This window comes from Ctenopharyngodon idella, chromosome 5 (assembly GCF_019924925.1).
Source record: "Ctenopharyngodon idella isolate HZGC_01 chromosome 5, HZGC01, whole genome shotgun sequence".
NCBI classification, from domain to species: domain Eukaryota; kingdom Metazoa; phylum Chordata; class Actinopteri; order Cypriniformes; family Xenocyprididae; genus Ctenopharyngodon; species Ctenopharyngodon idella.
The window spans coordinates 24,420,698-24,442,200 of NC_067224.1; the positions used below are offsets into that span (position 1 = coordinate 24,420,698).

Consider the following 21,503-nt stretch of genomic DNA (forward strand, 5'->3'; position numbering starts at 1 on the left):
AATATTAAGGTAGAACCACTGAACTCACATGTACAATATGTTTTGAGTACCTTTCTGGATCTTGAGAAGTTCGGTGACATTGCTGGCAACAGAGGCCTCACTGAGCCATCGGATTTATCAAAAATATTTTAATTCGTGTTCCGAAGATGATCGAAGGTCTTACGGGGTGTAGAACAACATGAGGGTGAATAATAAATGACATTATTTTCATTTTTGAGTAAACTAACCCTTTAATATGTGCTTTGTAAGTACTAGTAAAAAGCCAATATCCTAGTACTAGTTCAATATCCTAGAACTATGGACATTAATATGCAGTTGATCCCCCTTTACTGTTAGAACAGCTTCCACTGAAACAGTCAAGCTTATTAATTAGAAGTGGGTATCCACATACTTGTATATATTATAAATGGATTCTCTTATATGCACTGTATTAAAGTCAAATAAGAGGATTCGCAATGATTCAGATATTAGTCCTATATGTAGTGTAACTGCCTATAGCGCAGTAGTCTGGTTGCTCAGGCTGAGGGTAGTAGAAGGACAACAGAGAGAGGCAGCACTACATAAATATTTGATTGCAGGCATGTGGAGGGAGCATCAAATATGAAGCACAGCCTTCACATTGAGCCACAGCACACGCTCAATGTACCAGCTCAACCCTTCTACCTCAACTCATGATGCATTAAGAAAAAACAGGAAAAGGAAAAGCTGAAAAACATCTAAACCTGAATCATTTTCTGCCCTGTCAAGAAGGCAAATGGCAAAATAACAGCACTGGCTTCTCCTCCAGAACAGCTGTTTGGATAAATCAACAAATTCTAATGAATCACATTTTTTTCCTCTAAGCTTAAATGTCAATGGCTGTTTTGTTGAAAAGATTTTTCCACTGACAGAAAAACACTTTTTTAAACCATTTCAGAAAAAAAAAAAAAAATCAAGACATATACTGAACATCATCAAAAAGCTAAATATATCTATAAATTTTTAGCTACGGTGTACGTTCCAGTCCTACTCATAAAACAACCAGTAAAAAGTCTAGACAAAATTCATATTAGGACAATGGGGCGTTCACACCAAAAATGATCATTATAAAAAGACCTATAAGAATAACTATATTAGCGTCCATACCAATGGAAGATGTTTTGTTTATTATAAGTGCGCGCTGCTGTTATGTTGCCTGCCACTTGAAATGCTTAAGGTCATTAAAGCCAGTTGGATTCTGATTGGCTTTCGATGTTTTTGCATTCATCAGCTGAAAAAAAAATTCTGAAAGTGATTCCAACAATATTATTCCTCTATGTCGTTATTGTTATAGCTGTGGTGTGGATCCTGTTCTCATAGAATTAGAACGATTTGTAAAACTTTATAGTTATAGTTATTCTTGGTGTAAAAGTCCCTTAATAGTTATCAAAACTATGAAAAAACTGTGCAAATGTGTGGGAATAACGCAGTGACCAAGAAAATGTTAAACAAATCAAAATTATCTTGAATTTTGTCATCAGCTTTTACTTCACTATCTGGTGGTCACAAAAAAAACATTAAATAAAATGTTCTTTTCACAGCAAACATAACTCAGCTTATGTGTGTCCTGACATTTGACTATTAGTATAACAAAGGTCATGCTGTCAAATAGTCTACAGTAATTAAATATAATAAAACACACTTCAAGTGAAAACAGGACCTCAAAATGACTACATTTAGCTGTTTGAGCAGATTGCTCAGGCATTTATTTGTTTTGTGACAGATTAGCAATGATTGATATTCTAGCTATCAGTTCTGGAGGAGATGCAATGAATAAAGAATCGTTGAAGTAAGGAGCACGAAAAAGATTCAAAATTAAATGTTCTTGATCAAACTACAACTATAATGTTTAACATTTTAAGTACAAAGTGTAGGCTAAACCCTAGTGCTCTAAGCTAAACCCTGTAAAATAATGTACTGCAACTGTATACTCACTACGGCACCAATATGGAACAAAAAGAGATATTGTTTTCATGTGTTCTCATATTGTGGATCCAGTACTTCTAATTAATGTTAATAGAAATTCTACACAATTCTACATCCTTTTGATTCAAGTAAATATGAAATGCTGGTTAAGAAGTCTAAAGACTATTTTTAGAAAAAACAAAACAAAAACAAAAACAAAAAACATTTTGAAATAGTGAGTACAGTTGTCAAGAAGCTTTGACCATGCACAAGTGCACAAGATCCATTCAGCCCATCACACCCCCAAGTTAGTGTACATGCATTAGTTCAACCTCCCATGCAGCATTCAGCACAACAGCAGGCAGACTGTTCCACCCCCGGAAACAGGGGTGAACTTCAACTTCACAGACCATATTAAAAGACAGAGTAAAGGAAGGAAGGAGGAATACAGAGGATGGAAGTGAAGATGGCTTATGGGTGTCAGATAAAAATGGCAAAGAAAAGTGATGAGGAGGAGGAGGATAAGAATAAACCAAAAAAAAAAAAAAAGTCAGAGGCAGTGATTTATGGCACATATGAAAGGAAGAAATGATGGAGAGAACAGGACTCAAAAAAGGAGAGTAGGAGGGAAAAACACATTCATCATGCAGGGATCTTGGTGTAGATCCTCTGTGAAATAAATAAAAAATTAATGAAATGATGATGACAGTGATGATGACACACAGTTGAGAGGGCCAGTAAGTGGCTACATATGATATCAGACATGAACTAGAAGAAAAATAAGGTGAATAATGACACTAAAGTGTGGATGACAAGAAAGAAAAGAATAAACAGCAGGAAAGACAGGTAGAGGGTGAGTCATCATGCATGCTTTAGCCCCATGCAGAGACAATCATGGATTAGTGAATGACAGAGGAAATAACGGGGGCATGGGGGGGCAAAATATAATGTTTCTTTCTTTAAAAAAAAAAAAAAAAAAAGGATGAAAGAAATGGAAAAAAGGAAAAATTAAACAGAAATTTAAATTAATCAAATAAGGAAATGGAAAAAGAAAATGTAAAGGTAAAAGAAATGACTAGAGAAGTAAAAAAAAAAAAAGGGAAATGAAAAAGGAAAAGGAAAAGAGAAAGGAAATGGCCAAAGAAAAAGAACAGGAAATTAAAAGGAAAACAAAGTAAAAGTGAAAGAAAAAGGAAAAGGGAAGGAAAAGAAAGAAATTGAAAGTAAAAGGGAAATGGAAAGAAAAAAGGAAACCAGAAAAGGAAATAATATGGGAAGTGAAAAGGAAATGGGAAATGAAAAAGGAGAAAGGAAACAGCAAAAGAAAAAGAACTGGAAATAAAAAGGAAAACAAAGTAAAAGTGGAATGAAAAGGAAAATGGAAAGTGAAGGGTAAGGGTAAGGAAAAGGCAAAATAAAAATGGAAAGAAATGGAAAAGGAAACAGGAAAAAGAAAAGGAACTGATATGGGAAATGAAAAGGGAAATAAAGGTAAAAGTAAAAAATGACAGGAAATGGAAAGGAAAACAAAAAGTATATGTTAAAGGAAAAGAAAAATGAGAGGGAAAAGGAAAAACAGTGGTGTGTACTGTGTATAGAGAATAAGAGAATGGGAGGAATATGTAGAGGAGTGTTCAGACAGAAAGGGGCAGAGGAATTGGGCCCTGTAGGGCGGCGCTACCTTGTTCCACCAGCCCTGCAGTGGTGCCTGCCGCCGCGGCTACTGCAGCCGCAGCCGCAGTGACCGAGGCGGGAGCCGTGGTCTGCCTGCTACCCACTAACACACACAGGAGTGTGTACGTCCATACACACAGACACACACATACCCACCCACACACAATCACAAACAAAATGAGAGGGAGGAACAAAGAGAGAGAGAGGGAAGAGGAAAGGGGGCAGAGTGAAAGAGAACCATTTATTAGTCTATGGGAGAAGAAACTGTCAGTTATAAGAACACGTCAAACCATTTTTTTTTTCTTTGAGAGACAGGTGGCTTGTAACAAAATGATCCCCACTCAAACAAGAGCCATACTGTCATTTCAACCAACGTACAACAAAGATAAGACTCTGACTCAGAGGGAATCATCCCTCCTATCCTAACATTCAAAATCACACATATTTATCAACGTCCTCTGTTGGACCATCATCTGAAGCGGTTAAAAGCAAAGCCCTGGCATCACAGATGAGATCAGGAGGCAAAAAGTGCTACTGTAACTACTTGAATTTCCATTAAGGAGATCAAATTAAAGAGAATTGACAGAGAGAGATTATATGTTCATGGAGAAACCTACAAATGCATGCTATTTTAAATTATGTATGATATCTGTGAGGTCAGAGCTACATGAAAACCGCAAGCTGCGAGATGGAGAGGAAAGGATACTAAATAGGTGGTGGGCTGAGAGTAAATGTATACAGAGACTAGAGAGAGTGGTCCCAAAAAGTATGTGGACACTTAAACCACACTTTAAAATGTATGAATGTCCTTACACTAGATATGTCTGGTTCCCAACGTACTTCAAAAACATTTTCTTTTATGTTCCGTAGTAGGAAGAACATTTTTCCTATGGGGTTTTTCAATTTATGAGTAAAATAATGTCTGTGGTAAACATAACTTGACAATACTTGGACGCTTTGTTCTACAAAGTATACTGTGCATGCATACATGCTAAACCTCATCTACTTATTAGAAACATACGTTTTTTTAAAATAACAGACCTAAAAATTTGCATTTTCGATATGAATGTGTGTAAACCCAGTTGGTTATGTCTTAAGAGAATGTAAACAGCTGGGAAAAAATAGAACGTGTAGCAGTACATTGGATTGCATTTGGTTTTAAAGTGACAGCAGCCTAATATAGCCAACTTTCTGCTGTCTGTGCCCTTAGTATTAATCAAACAACAAAAGACAAAGGGAAAATCACTTACTGCTATTGACTGAAGGACTTTTCTAGCTCTGATAAGAATCAAAGCAAGTTTAATTCTTACAGTGAAAACTATGCTGTTTTATTTACATTTGATTATTCAATTTCTGTAGTACGCTGTAAGCTGAAAAAAGATAGAAATGAAACAGTATTTTAAGTTTTTCATGCAATGTCCTATTGTTTGTAATTTGCTTTTTTGTTTTTATTGTATAACTGACGGTTTACTTATTTTCAAAATAAATAAATAAATAAATAAATTTTTACTTACATTAGTAAGTAAGTACTTACAGAGTATTCTGCTGTGGTATCAAAACTGGTATCGAGAATTGTGAAAATTGCTGGTATCTAAAATTTAGATGTCATAGCAACCTAACTTCCAGCAAATATATATATATATATATATCATATAAGGTTTTGGTCATATGGCCCACTCATAATCATATTTAATAATCATGATTACAATACTGCCCAAAAAATCGTGATTATGATTTTTGCCATAATCAAGCGGCCCTAATGTAAATTTTGGAACAACATGAGGGTGAGTAAATTATGACAAAATTTTAATTTTTAAGTGTAGACAATACCTTTAAAAATATCTGTACAATTTCTGGTTGTCAAATGTTACTGGAACATGTTCATAGTGATGAACTACACCTGTGGTTATTCTGCTGAGACATTGAAACATTCAATAAAACTGACTGAAGAGGTAGTTGGGTAAAAGTAATTGGTAAAAGTAATTTATCCAAAAATTTAAGTTAGTTCTGAGAAACACTCGAGTCATTACAACAAGGATATTTTTTCCGATCAAAGACACTGGTTTTGTGGCAGTAATTACCAAAATCTTGTGGAAACTAGGATATCACGTTTAAGCATGATATACAATAGAAAAAATGCAGAAAGCTCGTTTATTTTTGTTTTAACAAATTCAGCCACACTACTTTTAAACAACTTTGTGTGTATTTGGCCATTCAAGCATGTGTGACATGTTTATCACACTAATGTGCTAACTTTAAGCAGTTTTACGCTTCTTGTGATTGTTTTGCTGTTAAATGGCGAATAATGAAGGAACGCGAAAAAGTAATTTTGCTGATTTTTCGGTTGTGTTCAACAATTGTAAACTGCGAAGAGGGGCTGTCTAGCATCATTTGTTTTCAGGTGCCATTTGGTTTAGTTTCTAATACAATGACATTCAAATATTTTAAGTGCAACCTAAGTGTCACAATACTTTTTAGGGCCACAAAATCTGTGCATAAATATATAAACCCTGTATAGCATTGACAGTCTTGCCCACAAGTCACTTTTACTGAGACGAAGAGACTTAGAACATTTCTTTGGCAGACAGCAGACAACAAAGCACATCAAGACGGAGTGGGGATCTTAAAGACACACAGACGATTTCCTGGAGACCCACGCAAACATACACAGAACAGATTAATCAGAAAACACACAGATCCGTCAATTCAGCTGTCAATCAAAACCGTTCAAAGGGTTAATATCCAGATTCATCACAACCGAGTGACTTACCAGAGAAGTTCCGTGACACAAGCATGGTGGTGAGGATGGCCCCCTGTGAGGAGAGAGAGGAAATATAACCTCTGTGCATGTAATGTTCTATTATTCAGATGTATTCATAAAATTGAGTGAGCATGTTTGGGTGTGACCATGAAACACACCTTGAGTTTCCTCCTGGCGTTGAACTTCTTCAGGCATTCCACAGTCTCTTGTCTGTGCATCATGGAAGCCACAGTAGAGCGTTGCTATAGAAACAAACAGGGAAACGATTTTTACTGTATCTAGACCTGCGTTTTGCTGTATTTGTATAAGTGTTTTACATGTCTGCATGTGCACGTCGGAGATTACGTACGCAGACCCATGGGTGTTTGAGAGCTTCCTGTGCAGTAATTCTCTTGGCAGGGTTTATGGTCAGCATTTGATTGATGAGGTTTTTGGCTTCAGGAGTAACTGTGTCCCATTCTGGAGATGGAAACTACCAGAGAAATAAAAATCTATTATTCTATTATTCAGATATATTCATAAGCTACAGCTGCAAAACTTTGATCTGTCAACAAGCGCTGCACTGCATCAAATAAACCACCTGTTGGAAACTGCAGTTTCTATAATTTATGCATCTCTAAGAAAAATCTTACTTTACAGAAATAAACCACCTGTTAAAGTATTAGTAAATGTGTATTAGTAAATGTTGAAATTAACATTAACAAAGATTAATAAATGCTGTAGAAGTGCAGTTCATTATTAGATCATGTTAAGTAATGTTAACTAATGAACCTTATTGTAAAGTGTTACCAAAAAAGTTAATCTTAGTAATAAAAAGTATATACACCATTAGAATATGTCTACACTTAAATTTTAATGAATATATTTGCATAATAGTGGAATTTGTTTGTTTCATCAAATGTAGACTAAAATTATACTGTTTTCATAGAATAACTTAAATCTGAACAAATATCAATCTAGACAAACCAGTACCAGCAGCAGAGAGGCGGGCCAAAACTCAAACACATGGTAATACAATTTCTTGAACACTTTTCATTGCTGTAGCTTCTACTAAAGAAAATATCTCTTATGAACACTCTTGCTTATAAAACTTTTATAAGACAAATATGTTGCACAAGCTACATGGAGTGGGAACATCAAAATGTCACAAGTACATCAGACGGGACACGTGTTGAAACTGCACTGAGGACTGTATATTCATGAAGTGCATCCTTCAGTACATACTTGAAAAAACATTGAGGGCAAATGTTAATCAGAAGAATGAAAGGTTGTGATATAGAAGGGAAGGTGAGGGGGAGTGAACCACAAAACTGAAATGATGTAAACTCACATCATAAGCTCCAGCTTTGATCTGTTGGTAAAGTTTGTGCTGATCCTCGTCCCAGAAAGGTGGATACCCAACCAGAAGAATGTACAGAATCACACCTTAATAGAGAATAATTAACAAATAATAATAATTCTGTTCCAAGTGGTGCATACATAAGCAGCATCTTTAAGGTTGTTCCATACAGTATATGCAGCTATACGGTGCTGCCAGGTTATATAATTTGTACTATACTTAAAAGTATTATAAAATACAGGGGTTGGACAGTTAAATTGAAACACCTGGTTTTAGAACACAATCATTTATTATTATGGTGTAGGACCTCCTTTTGTGGCCAATACAGCATAAATTCGTCTTGGGAATGACAGATACAAGTCCTTCATAGTGGCCAGAGGGATTTTGAGCCATTCCTCTTCCAGAACAGTGGCCAGGTCACTATGTGATGCTGGTGAAGGAAAACATTTTCTGACTTGCTCCTCCAAAATACCCCAAAGTGGCTCAAAAATATTTAGATCTAGTGACTGTGCAGGCCATGGGAGATGTTCAACTTCACTTTCATGTTCATCAAACCATTCTGTCACAAGTCTTGCTGTGTGTATTAATGCATTATCATGCTCATACAGGGCACCTCCTTCAGAGTACAATGTTTGAACTATTAGGTGCACATGGTCTTCCAGAATAGTTCAGTAGTCCTTGGCAGTGACGTGCCTACCAAGCACAGTAGAGAATGCCATGATATTGCAGCCCAAACCATGCATGATCCACCCCCTGGGCTTTACTCTACTCCCGTGGCGTTAAGCCTCTTTGGGGCTTTTCCACACCCTAAGACCCACAGATGTGGGGAAGACAGTGAAGGTGGACTGACATTAATACATGTTTCACATTGTCCACAGCCCAAGATTTTCCATGCTGGCACCAATGAAACCGACATTTGGTACAGGCACAAGTGACCAAAGATTTAGCTACAGTAACCCGACCATGAATATTGACTCTGTGGAGCTCCCGACAAACCATTCTGGTGGAAACAGGAGAGTCGAGGTGCGTATTTAATTCTGCAGTGAGATGGGCAGCTGTGGTTTTTTGGATAGATTCCGGGTTAGTACCTGGACATCCCATTCAGACAGCTTCCTCTTTCATTGACATTTACTCCTGTTGGATGTGGTTTGTCCTACGTGGTGGTATGCTGACATTACCCTGGATACCATAGCTCTCGATACACAACAAAGACTTGCTGTCCTGTTCACAGATGAGCCAGCGAGACACGCACCAACAATTTGTCCTCTTTTAAACTCTCATATGTCTCCCATTATTTTTTGTGGATTGCAATGTTTTATGTACAGGTGTAGCATTGCTCTGCTAATTCAACCTTCACACTCTGCTCTAACTGATGGAATGTAAAATCAGTGAAGATTGGCCGCCAGGCCGCCCATATATAGGCGTGAAACCTACAACACTACATTGGCCAGTGTTTCAGTTTCATTGTCCAACTCCTGTAGATGAGGCAGCAGAGTCTGTGCTGTTGTCTGCTAGTAGGTTTAACTGGTGTTGTGTCTGTCGACTGAAAATCACAGACTCTCATTGAAAATGAACGACTTCCTGTCTTCGTCACTGCAAATCTCTGTGTGTGTGAACATCCTTTTAGGACCCTACTGAAAAAAAAAACTAAGCAAACCAGCCTAGAACTGTTTTCCTAGTCTGCTTGATCTATCTTGGCCAAGCTGGTTTAACTGGCAGGCCAAAAAAAAAAAGACAAGCTGAGAACAGAAAACCCTCTTGGGCTGGTTTAAATTGTTTTTTTTTTTTTGTTTGTTTGTTTTTTCCCTCCATCTACTTAAGGTAGATGGTGAAGTAGACAGCAAGGCAGCTCACTTAGTTTTGAAGCACAGCACAGAAAACTCTGTTGTAATTTCTTTGTCTCTTAAGAATTAGCATGTGCTTGTCACTGTATTTGAGTTTATTTACCACAGGCCCAGATGTCCACCGGTTTGCCATATGCCTCCTTCCTCAGCACCTCAGGGGACAGATAACCTGGTGTCCCTGCAAATCCTGTAAAACATAGTTAAGCACACACTCTTTCAAACACTCCTGCTGCACCACTAAAATGAGACTCTAAAAGTAGCAAGTACACACAAGTAAAAGTGTCCAAAATGTGAGTCGTGTGGGCATGTATTAAAATCAAACTACACGTTTGCATTCCTATGGCAATGATTACATACCAAACCATGCCTGCTGGTCTCCCTGCACCTCAATGGCCAGTCCAAAGTCAGCCAGCTTCACAGCGGCATTCTTGCACTTACTGGCCAAGAGCAGATTCTCTGGCTGAGGGGAGAATGAAGACAACATTTCTCCTGCCTTAACACACAACTTAACTGCCTCAAACACACAAAATCACAATAACAAACACACTGTGCATGCTGACACACACTACACAACAAGAATAGATTGTCAGATAACATCACATGTTCTTTTTTGAGAATATTTAATATTGCATACAATCAACCCCCAAATCTGATTCTGTGAAATATTAGTTGAATGTTGAGTTTGGCTGAAGAACTTTGACTGCAGAATGTTTCTAAATGAAGAATGCAGAAAACACTATGTTTGTCTTCACTGGTAATAAGAGAGTGTACGCGTATGTGTAAGTGTTTTTCTCTCAACTGACCCAGATTATCTAGCCTCATTATTCTCTGTCACTGATGGATGCTAATAATGTGATATCCCCTCTAGTGCCTCCTGATGTTTCTGCTAGCACACACACAAGAAAGACACTATCTTATAAATCATAATGCTAGCAACTCTGATCTGTAAGGGCAGGCTAACAAACCAAATACATAGTCACACACACGCCTTCACAAGCACTGCACCAGATAGTCAAACCTTAAGCATTTTTCCTGCATTGCAGTGTCTGGTGGATCTAGCATCCACATCCCTCACTCTCTTTTCCACAATGAAGACTACAACTAAAATGATCAAAACTGAGATAAATAAAAATGTACACTACCATTTAAAAGTTTGGGGTCAGTAAGATGATTTAAGAATAATAATAATACATTTACATTTACAGAAAAAGACATTTATAATGTTACAAAAGATTTCTATTTCAAATAACCACTTTTGGAGTAATGGAGTAATGCCTGCTGAAAATTTAGCTTTGCCATCACAGGAATAAATTACATTTTAAAATATATTAAAATAGAAAACAGTTATATTAAATTATAATAATATTTCACAGTATTACCATGTTTACTGTATATTTGATCAGATACATGCAGCTTTGGTGAATAAACTTCTTTCAGCAATATGAAAAAATGCTAGTGAAACCCCCTTCTTTTAAGTGGAGATACACAACTGACTGATTCGAGGACGTAAATGCTATTAAGCAAATGTGACTCCTAAATGTTTCATTTTGAGCCAGTGTATTGTTTTATTTTTTTTTTTAAACATTGTTATCCCTGTTTCATAACGCTCATTATCACAATCACCTCACCACCATCCCTTCATTAAAATTTCCTAGATTTTGTCTCCATCCTCAGCAGCACTCATATAGCATAGCTAATGCAGACTACTTCAAAAAAAAAAAAAAAAAAAAAAAAGAGGTTAAACATGCACACTGCTGAGGGGCTGGAACACCAGTAGCTAATCCTAGCCTTAAAGCTCAGTAGTGGGAGGAATTTTGATGAACAGCACCCTCTGAGAACAATTCCAGCAAAGATGATCTGCCAAAAATCGCTCTCCAACACTCTTTCACGAACATATAACCTCTGCAGAGAAATCCATGACATCCTAGCAAAAATCTCATCAGCATGGCCACAGTTAAGAAGCAAAGTACACATAAGCATACTGACAAACACACACACAGCTGGATGCACTAGTTAAATTGGCTTGAGTTGGTTAAGTTGACTTGTTTAGTTCAGTAAAATCCAAAAAAAGCACAGGTGTCGATATACGTGTCCTGTGCTATTGTGTCTGTGTGCAAGATCGCTGCTCTTTTCTGCAGTTGTATTCCTGTCATGCCCACTCAGATTCCCGCTATGGAGGAGTGTGTGCCCCGGGCTTCCATTCAAAAGGGCACTTCAGTGTGAGTAGACACTGATAGCGTGAAACCAGAGTGCTGGTACTGTCAGAGTAGAGTATGGAGCTGACCATAGCAACACCATTTTTAGCCTTTACCTTGTTTCTTTTTCTGGAAACTGCTATATTGAAACTGAAGCATGAATCTAAACCTACACATATAAAATCTATTGATGCACCAAAAATTTTGGCTGATACAGAAAAAAAAAAAAAGAAAAGAATTTTCAGTTTCAAATTATTGAAGGACATAGTGATGTTTAATTACCCCCTGAGCACATGACACCCTGAACAACATACCGAATTCAATTATCCAATTACCTAAATGTAATAATCATATCTTTATTTTTGGTTTTGGTTTTCAGCTAAATTAAAACTTTAATTTTAGTTTCTGAGTTTCGGTAAGAAAATATTTTGGTGCATAACTAATTAAATCAGATTGGAGTACCTGGCATCAAGACATTTATTGATATACATTTCAGTCTTTGTATAACAACCAATTTTTTTAAAGGATTTAACATTTTAAAGAAAACCTGCAGATAAATGTGCATTTATAAAATGACATTACATATATACAGTAGTCACAAGTCACAATCCACAATCAAATCACTTATACATGCATACGAGACATACAAACAAGCAAACAACTTTAAGAAAAATTCATGAGATTATTACAAACAGAAAAACATGCAACATGCATTCCGAAGCAGTTTCTAAGCATCACACTCTCCACCGACAAACCACAAAGCATTAATTATGTGTTTGTACAGAAGGCATGGGAGCTTCTTCTGGCAGTTAAGATAAGCATCCTAGGCTATTTTATGGCCGGCTCGCACTGTAATCCAACTGCAAAGCATGCTAGGTAGTGTGACACTAGTGGAATTATGTCTAAGAACATTCCGTGATGCACACTGCGTTTCTGAGAAGGTCAAGCATCAGAAGGGAGCAGTCAAATGGCACTGCAGTGCACTCAAACCTGGACATGATGACTGGTCTGGGACTGGGACCCTGATGTCTATACTGACTCTCTGGGCAATAAAAGTAATCTAGAAGATTAGAGTTACATTGTCGTGGTTCATTAAATTTGGTCTATTTTGTATTATTATTATTATTGACGTTTTAGTGCAAGAACCTTTGAAGTGCTTGATCAAAAAATTAAAATTAATGTCGCTCTTTAAGTCAGCCCAATTAGCTCATCTTACCTGAACATTCATGAAAGTGAATTTATCACCAGCAACCGCCACACACTGAAACTCAGACGCACATAGCACGCTATCACTGTGTGAAATCGGACTGACTTCAATTGCATTTCTGAGTCTTTTTCTTCATTTTCACAGAGAGACCAAAAGCTGCTATCAGCAATTACGTCAGTCACCTTCAATCGACACAGCGATAGGCACAGATTTCTACAGTACATAACCAACTTTTATGAGCGCATACACATTCACACACTTTAAGGACAGCAATGACATCACAATTGACACTTACCTTCAGGTCTCGGTGCACCACGCCCATTTGATGGCAGTGAAGCACCGCCTCCAGGATCTGCTGGATGCAGTGACTGCATGCAAACAGCAGGGGGCGGAGGTTAGTCTGAGCAGCGCTACAGTCCCGTGCACAGGCCAGGGGAGAGGGGTATTTGGGGCAGGTAAAATGTAAACGGGAGGGGGCAGGGCATCTCTCTAGACTCAAGCCTTGCCTCCATGTAGACAAATGTTAGCACAAAATAAATGAAATAGAAACCCCTTAAACAGCTGCAAAACTGCAGTTTGACTTTAGCACTAATAGTTAGACAGCAAAACATCCCCTCAGAGGTGAAAACTTGTAATATATAATTGCAATTTCTAAAATTAGTTACAATTAAGACATGGAGGCAACACTTTGTGCCTATAGAGTTCAAGAATGTTTCTTTTGTCAACATATGAAGGACCTGTTCTGTTAAATCACTGCAAAATACTGGAGTTCATGAAAGAAGTTCACTATTGCTTGTCCACCAGCCTATTATTATGTACCTTGAACAGCCTTATATTTTAGTTTAAAAAAGGAAAACAAAACTCTAAATATATTCTCATTAACTGATCTCAGAATGGATCTAAAAAGCCAAAAATACAACAAAACTGCGTTTTCAAACACTATTATTCAAAAGTTTGGAGATTTCTTTTTTTTTTAAAGAAATTAATACTTTTATTTAGCAAGGATGCATAATATTATCAAAAGTGAAGTAAAGACAAAACATTTCTATTCCAAAATATTAAGCTGCACAACTGTTTTCAGCATTGATAAGATGAAATTCTTGAGCAAATCAGCAAATGAGAATATTAGAATGATTTCTGAATGATCATGTGACACTGAAGACTGGAGGTCTGAAAATTCATCTTTGCCATCACAGAAATGAATTCTATTTTAAAATATATTAAAATAAAGTTATTTTAAATTGTAATAATATTTCACAATATTCCTTTTTCTCTATTTTTGATCCAATAATTACAGCCTTGTGTATAAGAGACGTCTTTTTAAAAATGGCCGACCCCAAACTTTTGAACGGTAGAGTACTATTAAATTTGTTTAATTTTTTTCTTTTTTTTTTTTTTCTTTTTCTAAATATAAGCAGATGTGCCCAACATGTGCACAGGTTGAAAAAGCCTCTGAAATGCAAAGCAGAATTGAGGTAACAGCCCAAATCCTGTGTGCGCCAATCAGGTTTCGCAGTTTTTGCACCATTAAAGGGGACCCATTATGCAAAATTCACTTTTACATGGTGTTTGAACACTGATGTGTGTCCACAGTGTGTGTAAACAACCGGCCTATAATGATAAAAATCCACCCACTACTTTTTTTTATAATCCCCATAAATCAAAAGCAGTAAAATACACTGTTCCAGATTTCCCCCTACTGAAATGCCCTGCTGCATTCTAAAAGTTGTAACTTCTAGACCCGGAGTCTCTCCATCAGTGTCCGACTCCGCTTCGAACAATGTAAGGCTAGACACTGCTACTGACAATTTTGGCTGTGTGAGATTCTCCAGTTTTGTTGTTGCCGGAGTATCCGAAGCACAAGCTGTAAAGGCTCTGCCCTCTTCTGGAAAGGGGGGCGGGGAGCAGCAGCTCATTTGCATTTAAAGGTACACACATGAAAACAACATGTTTTTGCTCACACCCAAATAGGGGCAAATTGGACAAGCTATAATAAATGATCTGTGGGATATTTTGAGCTACAATTTCACAGACACATCCTGGGGACACCTGAGACTTTATATTTATATTACATCTTGTAAAAAGGAGCATAATAGGTCCCCTTAAGGCGTTTACATGACCTAGCATTGTCATGTACAGTATATAAACGTACTTAATACAGAACTGCAATATATTAGACAAAATACAGAGTATTTAAATTTTTTCAATTACAAAGACATGTCACTAAGTGCATTTCATCTACAACATTACAGCAGCTTTCTATACCCGCTGGATTCTGCTAATTGCTGCTTGCAGCTCTACTCTTCTCCTTCTCTCTAGGGCAGTAAAAGGGGGTCTCAGAAATTAAATCTTTATGAGGTAAATCATACATAACTATGCAGTCTTTTCATGAATATAGTAACATGAGACTGTAATGTGATTGCAGATTAAGTGCATGTTAAGAAGTGTAGGACACATGCACATACACGCATGTGAGCTGGTTGCCAAGAGACCCCAGCATGTTGCTATGCACGTGTATAGCCTACGCCAGGACGAAACCTCAGGAATAATGGTTTTGGTATTTAATAGCCCAAAACCAGATCCGACATCCAAGTGATAATACACTTAATGTCAGTGAGGTTGGGTGGTAGAGGAAAAGGCTAAATCAGTTGTGTAAATCAATTAATATTGTAAATGGCTCTCTAGGTCAAATCTATTCTAATATACAGCACATGCCTTGATTCAAATCATTTAATGCTGGAAGAAAAATCCCCAAGATGGGGGGTGTTATTGCTGTTCAAGAATCACACAGCACATGGAGGGTTTGCAAGCTAAAGTGAGAGAGAGCAGTGTGTGAAGGTCATGCGATATGGTGTAACTGTGAATGATATAAACTAAAGCTACATATTTACTTACACTACCATTCAAACGATCAGTAAGTAAGTAATACTTTATTCAGCAAGGACACATTAAATTGATCAAAAGTGTAAAATAAAGACATATTTAATGTTACAAAAGCTTTGTATTTCAAATAAATTCTTGACAAAATCCTGACAAAAAAAAAAGAAAAGAAAAATCATGGTTTCCACAAAAAAGCAGCACAACCACTGAAGACTGGAGTAAGTTATTTTAAATTTTAATAATATTTCACAATATTCCTGTTTTTCTGTATTTTTTATCAAATAAATGCAGCCTTAGTGAGCATAAAAGACTTTCAAAAACATTCAGGAATCTGATCCATAACTTTTGGAAGATTGTGTATTACCAAGTATCAATACATATAAAGGCAATTATTTTTAATAGAATTATTACAAGTTTTTTCTAAACAATGAAATGCATTACAGCTAATTATAGAGATAATATATAGTTTTCTTTTATCTTAAGAAATCTAAAGAAAAGTTAAAATTGTTATATTAAGATGTAAAAGATTTTCCAGTCTGGCTTCAGAGTTTGTGCCATTTGCATAAAAGCTGTAAGACTATTATGCATAGGATCAATGTTTATTTTTTTTTCTTTTGGATTCAAGCTTTGCTTCTGACACTGTCAATCTAGTTATTTTGGTCATTCCAATTAGTATTAACTAGACCCATTTATCTAAAACAATTTGCAAATTTACCATCAAATTTAAATTAAAACAATTTTAATCGGCAAAAAAAAAAAAACCTCATACTGGAAAATTCTGTTCTGCCCTACAACGGCAAAACACAGTATAAATTATTAGAATTACATAAAACTATTTAAAGAAATCTAGTCTTAATGACCATATTTAATCTTTAATACAGCACTTTGAGCTGCATTCCCGATAGGGTCAGTGCTGCATAAATAAGGTTATAGCTGTGATTATTATTATCCATGTGCAGTGTGCACTGCATGAGTTTACTGGCATGTGTGTAAAGTTCTGGCATGGCAGTAAAGTTCAGGGCTGTAAATTAAAGTGCTGCATTTGCTTTCTAAATGTCTCCCATTAAAAGACCACGGAGCCTGACATATGGTCACGGCAAGTGTAAGACAGAATGTTTCTGAATAAACCCATTTCTGAGAGTGAATCTGTCTGTTTACTCTGCCTTTAAACGTATGAACGCATATAGGGATATTTATAAAAAAAACATGCACGGTTTTGTGCATTCATCAGTGTGTGTACATGTGTGTGTTTCTTCACACCTCCCACAGTGTCAGCTGCTGATCATGGCTGGTCTGCAAGAGAAGATGTGTATATGAGTGTGTGATTTTGTGTGTGCTGGGGTGAGACAGGAAGTGTCACTGTGTTTCAGCAAAAACTCTCTACTCGAAAGTACTGCTGTGGAAATTAAAATGTCTAAAAATGTACTGAAAATCACTGTGTTGCACTTTCTAATATTAGCTTTGTTTCCTGTACTAACATGACTAAATGTTACAGTATTTGAGTCTTCTCCCACGCTTCATAAGCTAGAGAAGCAATTTAATGGCTAACTTTTTTTCTCAAGGCAAAAAAAAAATCTCTCTCGAATAATTCTGTAAACTACTGTATACATGAAATCCTCTCATCTGGTACCTTATGGTAGTTTTCATAAACACTTGTCTTCATGTCAAATTTATTCAAAAACAACATATATAATTAAGTAAATAAGCTCCTCTCTAGTGTTTATTTATAGCTAACTAACAAACTGTGCAGACTGAGGTAAATGCAACATTAAGTGATGTTGTTCACAAGCTGTTTTATTGACGTCTTCCCAAGGGTGAAACACTGATTGAGAGATTAAATGAGACATGATACATTTCGGTAAGTTGTACTGTATCTTTCAACATACTGTACATTTTGATGTTCATGCATGTTTTTTCGAGTTATAACTTGTATTAAAGTGGAAGAAAAGACTTGTGCTCTGCACTGCCGCTTGAACTGAGCTGCTACAGTGATCTGTCCCATCAGATTTAAGAGCATCAAAATGCCATTTCTTGTTTGAATTTCATGACAAAATGGACAGAATTTGAAAGCTGAGACTTTGTTTCTTATAACAAGTAACAAAGCACAAAGCTATTTGTGATTACTGGATGAGAGACATGCATTAATTAATATTTGGTGGAAAAAACGTGGACCTGGCAACCCTGGTTTAACCTATAGGTGATTCATAGGGTCAAATACAGCCTGCTTTTATGTCACTATTTTTTTAACTGTTTAAATGTGTTATTGTCACGTTAACTTGCCCTAAATTAAACACAAGAGAGATTTTCTTCACACATAGTATGAGTTGCAGTCTGAACACGTTTTTCCGCCCCCTTTTGATTGACAGGATATAATTGGCCCTGATCATCTGTTGTTTTTAAACAATCATATATTAATAATAACAATAATTAAATCCCAAAATAAAATTAGCAAATCTAAAAATATTATACTTATGAAATCACAGTAAAACCTACCATTGTTTCAAGTAAGATAATGACTGGTAGTTCATGATACTGTTCATCATTTAAATACTAAAAAGACTACTGAAACTAAGAAGCGGCAACATGAAGCACATATGAAATGATCCTCTCCTCCGCTTTAAAACCAGTTACAGTGGGAAATAAACTAAATGAACAACCGGAGGTACATTAAAAGATAAAGTACAACTTACCGAAATCCTCATGTAAATTGCTCAATCAGTGTTTCAACCACAGAAAGACGTCAATAAAACAGCTTGTAAACAATGTCAAGTAACGTCATATTTACCCCAAAAAAACCATATTCAGTGACCATAAACTGGTCAGTCAGCTAGAAAAATTAACTCTAGAGAAGAGCATTTAGCTAAATATATGCACCACATTCCATATTCATTATAATTTTTAATGTTCTTCAATATTTAATGCATGTTTGAATAAATTCATTAAGTTTTTATGACAGCCACCATTTAAATGTTTTTATTTCAAAAAATGAATTGGAGTAGAAATATAATTATGTTACTTATAATTAAGTTAGTATTGTAACTTTATTATTATAAAACTTCCTTAATTAGTGTAATTTAAGTGTTTGAATACAAATCAGGTAATTTTAACCTTCAATATTGTTATAATGTAGTACCTTGAGAAAATTTGCCACGTACTGTACCTGATTCAGTATATATCCAAAATAATCCATATCAAATCAAATCAAATTGAATCAGAATCAAATTAATCGCAAGCTTGTGAATAGAATTCAAAACAAATCGTGAAATTTGTGTCAATACCCAGCCCTATTATATATAATAATATAGAAGTGCAAAAAGCCATATGAAATCTGCATGTTCTGCATGTCTGTGTGAATGAGTGGCGCAGTTTCGTCTAGTACACACATACTGAAGCACGCATGATCCTTTTGGTGTTTTCAGTGTCTGCTGTCTCACTATATGAGGACATGAACTTGAACAACTTCATATCCATAGCTGCTCTGAGAGTTCACTTCACAAGCATTTCACTATTTCTTTTGATAAAAAAAAAAAGTAGGATACACACAGGAACTCAAAGGTCTTCGCTTCAACTTGAAGAAATTATGACATTAATTATATCCCTATTGTACAACAGAATGTGCTTCTGAAAAGTAATAATAATAATAGTAATAATAACATTATTTTTAATTATTTAAGATTACTTTTAAGAAATATCACACAATTTTTCATGTTTTAATTGCAGCACTTAGTTTGCCAAAAAATATAAAAGAAATTGTTCAAATTTCATTACATTTCAAAGATTAATTAAATTGAGTTTTTAATGCATTCATTTGATTACAACCATTTTTTTTATAATAAATCTATATAAAATAATAAAACACAGAATCCAGAAAATTAAAACAGACACAGAATTTCAGGAGAAAAAAAAAAACATGTCATAGGGCATTATCATTGTTAAAAATATAATAAATTATTATTATTATTTTTTTTTATGAATTCTATTGATTAGACATTATTTTTTTGCTTTTAGTAAAATGTAATTAAACCATTAAAATAGAATACAGAAAAATGAAAAAGGAAACAAAATTTGGGAAAAAATAAAATGGATTTCATAGGGCTCTACTACCTCAATCAAATGTTTGCCCAGCGTTTTTGACACAGAAAACAAGGTACGAATACTCTAACATACAGTAATTTAAGAATGTTTATACAAAGAAGCACTATGAAACTTTGAATACACAGTAATACAATTTAAATATAATTTAAGGGATAGTTCTGTTATCTTTTACTCACCCTTATGTCATTCCAAATTTGTTTGACTTACTTTCTTCTGTGAAGAAAGTTTGGACCAACATGAGTGTGAGTAAATGAATTTGTATTTTTGGGTGAACTGTCCCTTTAAAAGGAAGTCAAGGAATCAAGAAATAGAAATAAAAATAAAAATGAATAACTAAAAACCTCACAAGCAAAAAATACCCATGACACCTTAAAAGTTCTGATCATATGAACAACAGCATCAAGCTAAAGATCAAGCGCAAGAAGTAAGGATTCGGGAGGCAGTCAATGGATTAGGGGAAGCCCATGATGCCATACACATACAAACAGACAGACAAGACAGGCTACAACTACAGACACACAGACAGGAGCAAGCAGGGGCAAACAGACAGGCCATATACAGGCAGTGTGTGAGCTACATACTGACCTTCAGGTCCCTGTGCACTATGTCATGTTGGTGAATATGATGGACACTGTCTAGAATCTGATGGATACAGTGACTGTGAAGACAAAACGGAAGAAAAGAAAAAGGAGGTGGGGGGATGAGAGGTGGGGGGGAGATGTGAGGATGGATAGAGGGAAATCAAACGATTGATGGAGTGATGGCAGTGCATTGAACAAAAGGAGCAGAGATGACAGAGAAAGCAAGGTGACAGGTTGAATGATCGATACACAAGAGATGGGAAGAGTGACGTAAACAGGAGAGGGAAGAGAGGGAGATGAAAATGATGATTTAAAGGAGTGAATGGTGGAAGTGAAGAGACAGAACCATTTAGACATGAGACACAACTATAAACAACAAGAACAACATCAGAGAGAGAAAGAGAGAGAGAGCAGAAGAAGGGAGGTGAGGAGAAACAGGTGTAGAGAGTGAGCGTGTGTGTGTGTGTTAAATCTGAAGGATATGAGAATAAATGTGGGTGTGGGGATTTACAACAATATATAGTGTCTTTGAAGAACAAGTACACACACACAAACACCATACACACAAATATAGTACATACAGTATATTTGGGTTTGGGATCAGTAAGATGTATTAATTTTTTTTTTTTTTTTTTTTTTTTTTTTTTAAAGAAGTCTCTTAGTCACCAAGGCTGCATTTATTTGATCAAAAATACAGTAAATATTTAAAATGATAATTTTCTATTTTAATTTGTCTCAAAATATAATTTATTCCTGTGATGGCAAAACTGAATTTTCAGCATCATTACTCCAGTTTTCAGTGTCACATGATCCTTCAGAAATCATTCTAATATGCTGATTTGGTGCTCAAGAAATATTAACATTTACATTTAATAATTTAGCAGATGCTTTTATCCAAAGCAACTTACAAATGAGAAGAACAATACAAGCAAATCAAGTTAACAATAGGGCAACAATATGCAATTACTGTGACTAGTCCCAGTTAGTCTAGCACATCATTTTTT

The 21,503-nt window shown here is 35.8% G+C and overlaps 1 protein-coding gene across 50 annotated transcripts in view; it reads right to left on the reverse strand.

The window, feature by feature from the left end:
* Window positions 1-21,503, reverse strand: part of camk2b1 (calcium/calmodulin-dependent protein kinase (CaM kinase) II beta 1) — a 71,462-nt gene that overhangs the window by 29,481 nt on the left and 20,478 nt on the right. For 24 of the 50 annotated variants that reach the window (XM_051895703.1, XM_051895704.1, XM_051895706.1 and 21 more), the window contains exons 6-13: window positions 13,239-13,311; window positions 9,899-10,001; window positions 9,645-9,728; window positions 7,689-7,783; window positions 6,708-6,830; window positions 6,517-6,600; window positions 6,368-6,410; window positions 3,605-3,700 (exon numbers count right to left, since the gene is read on the reverse strand). In XM_051895703.1, coding sequence (XP_051751663.1) covers window positions 3,605-3,700; window positions 6,368-6,410; window positions 6,517-6,600; window positions 6,708-6,830; window positions 7,689-7,783; window positions 9,645-9,728; window positions 9,899-10,001; window positions 13,239-13,311 — 701 coding nt within the window. Of the gene's footprint in view, window positions 1-3,604; window positions 3,701-6,367; window positions 6,411-6,516; window positions 6,601-6,707; window positions 6,831-7,688; window positions 7,784-9,644; window positions 9,729-9,898; window positions 10,002-13,238; window positions 13,312-20,503; window positions 20,577-21,503 lie in introns of all 50 variants that reach the window. The other 26 variants (XM_051895717.1, XM_051895713.1, XM_051895711.1 and 23 more) reach the window with 3 other exon arrangements.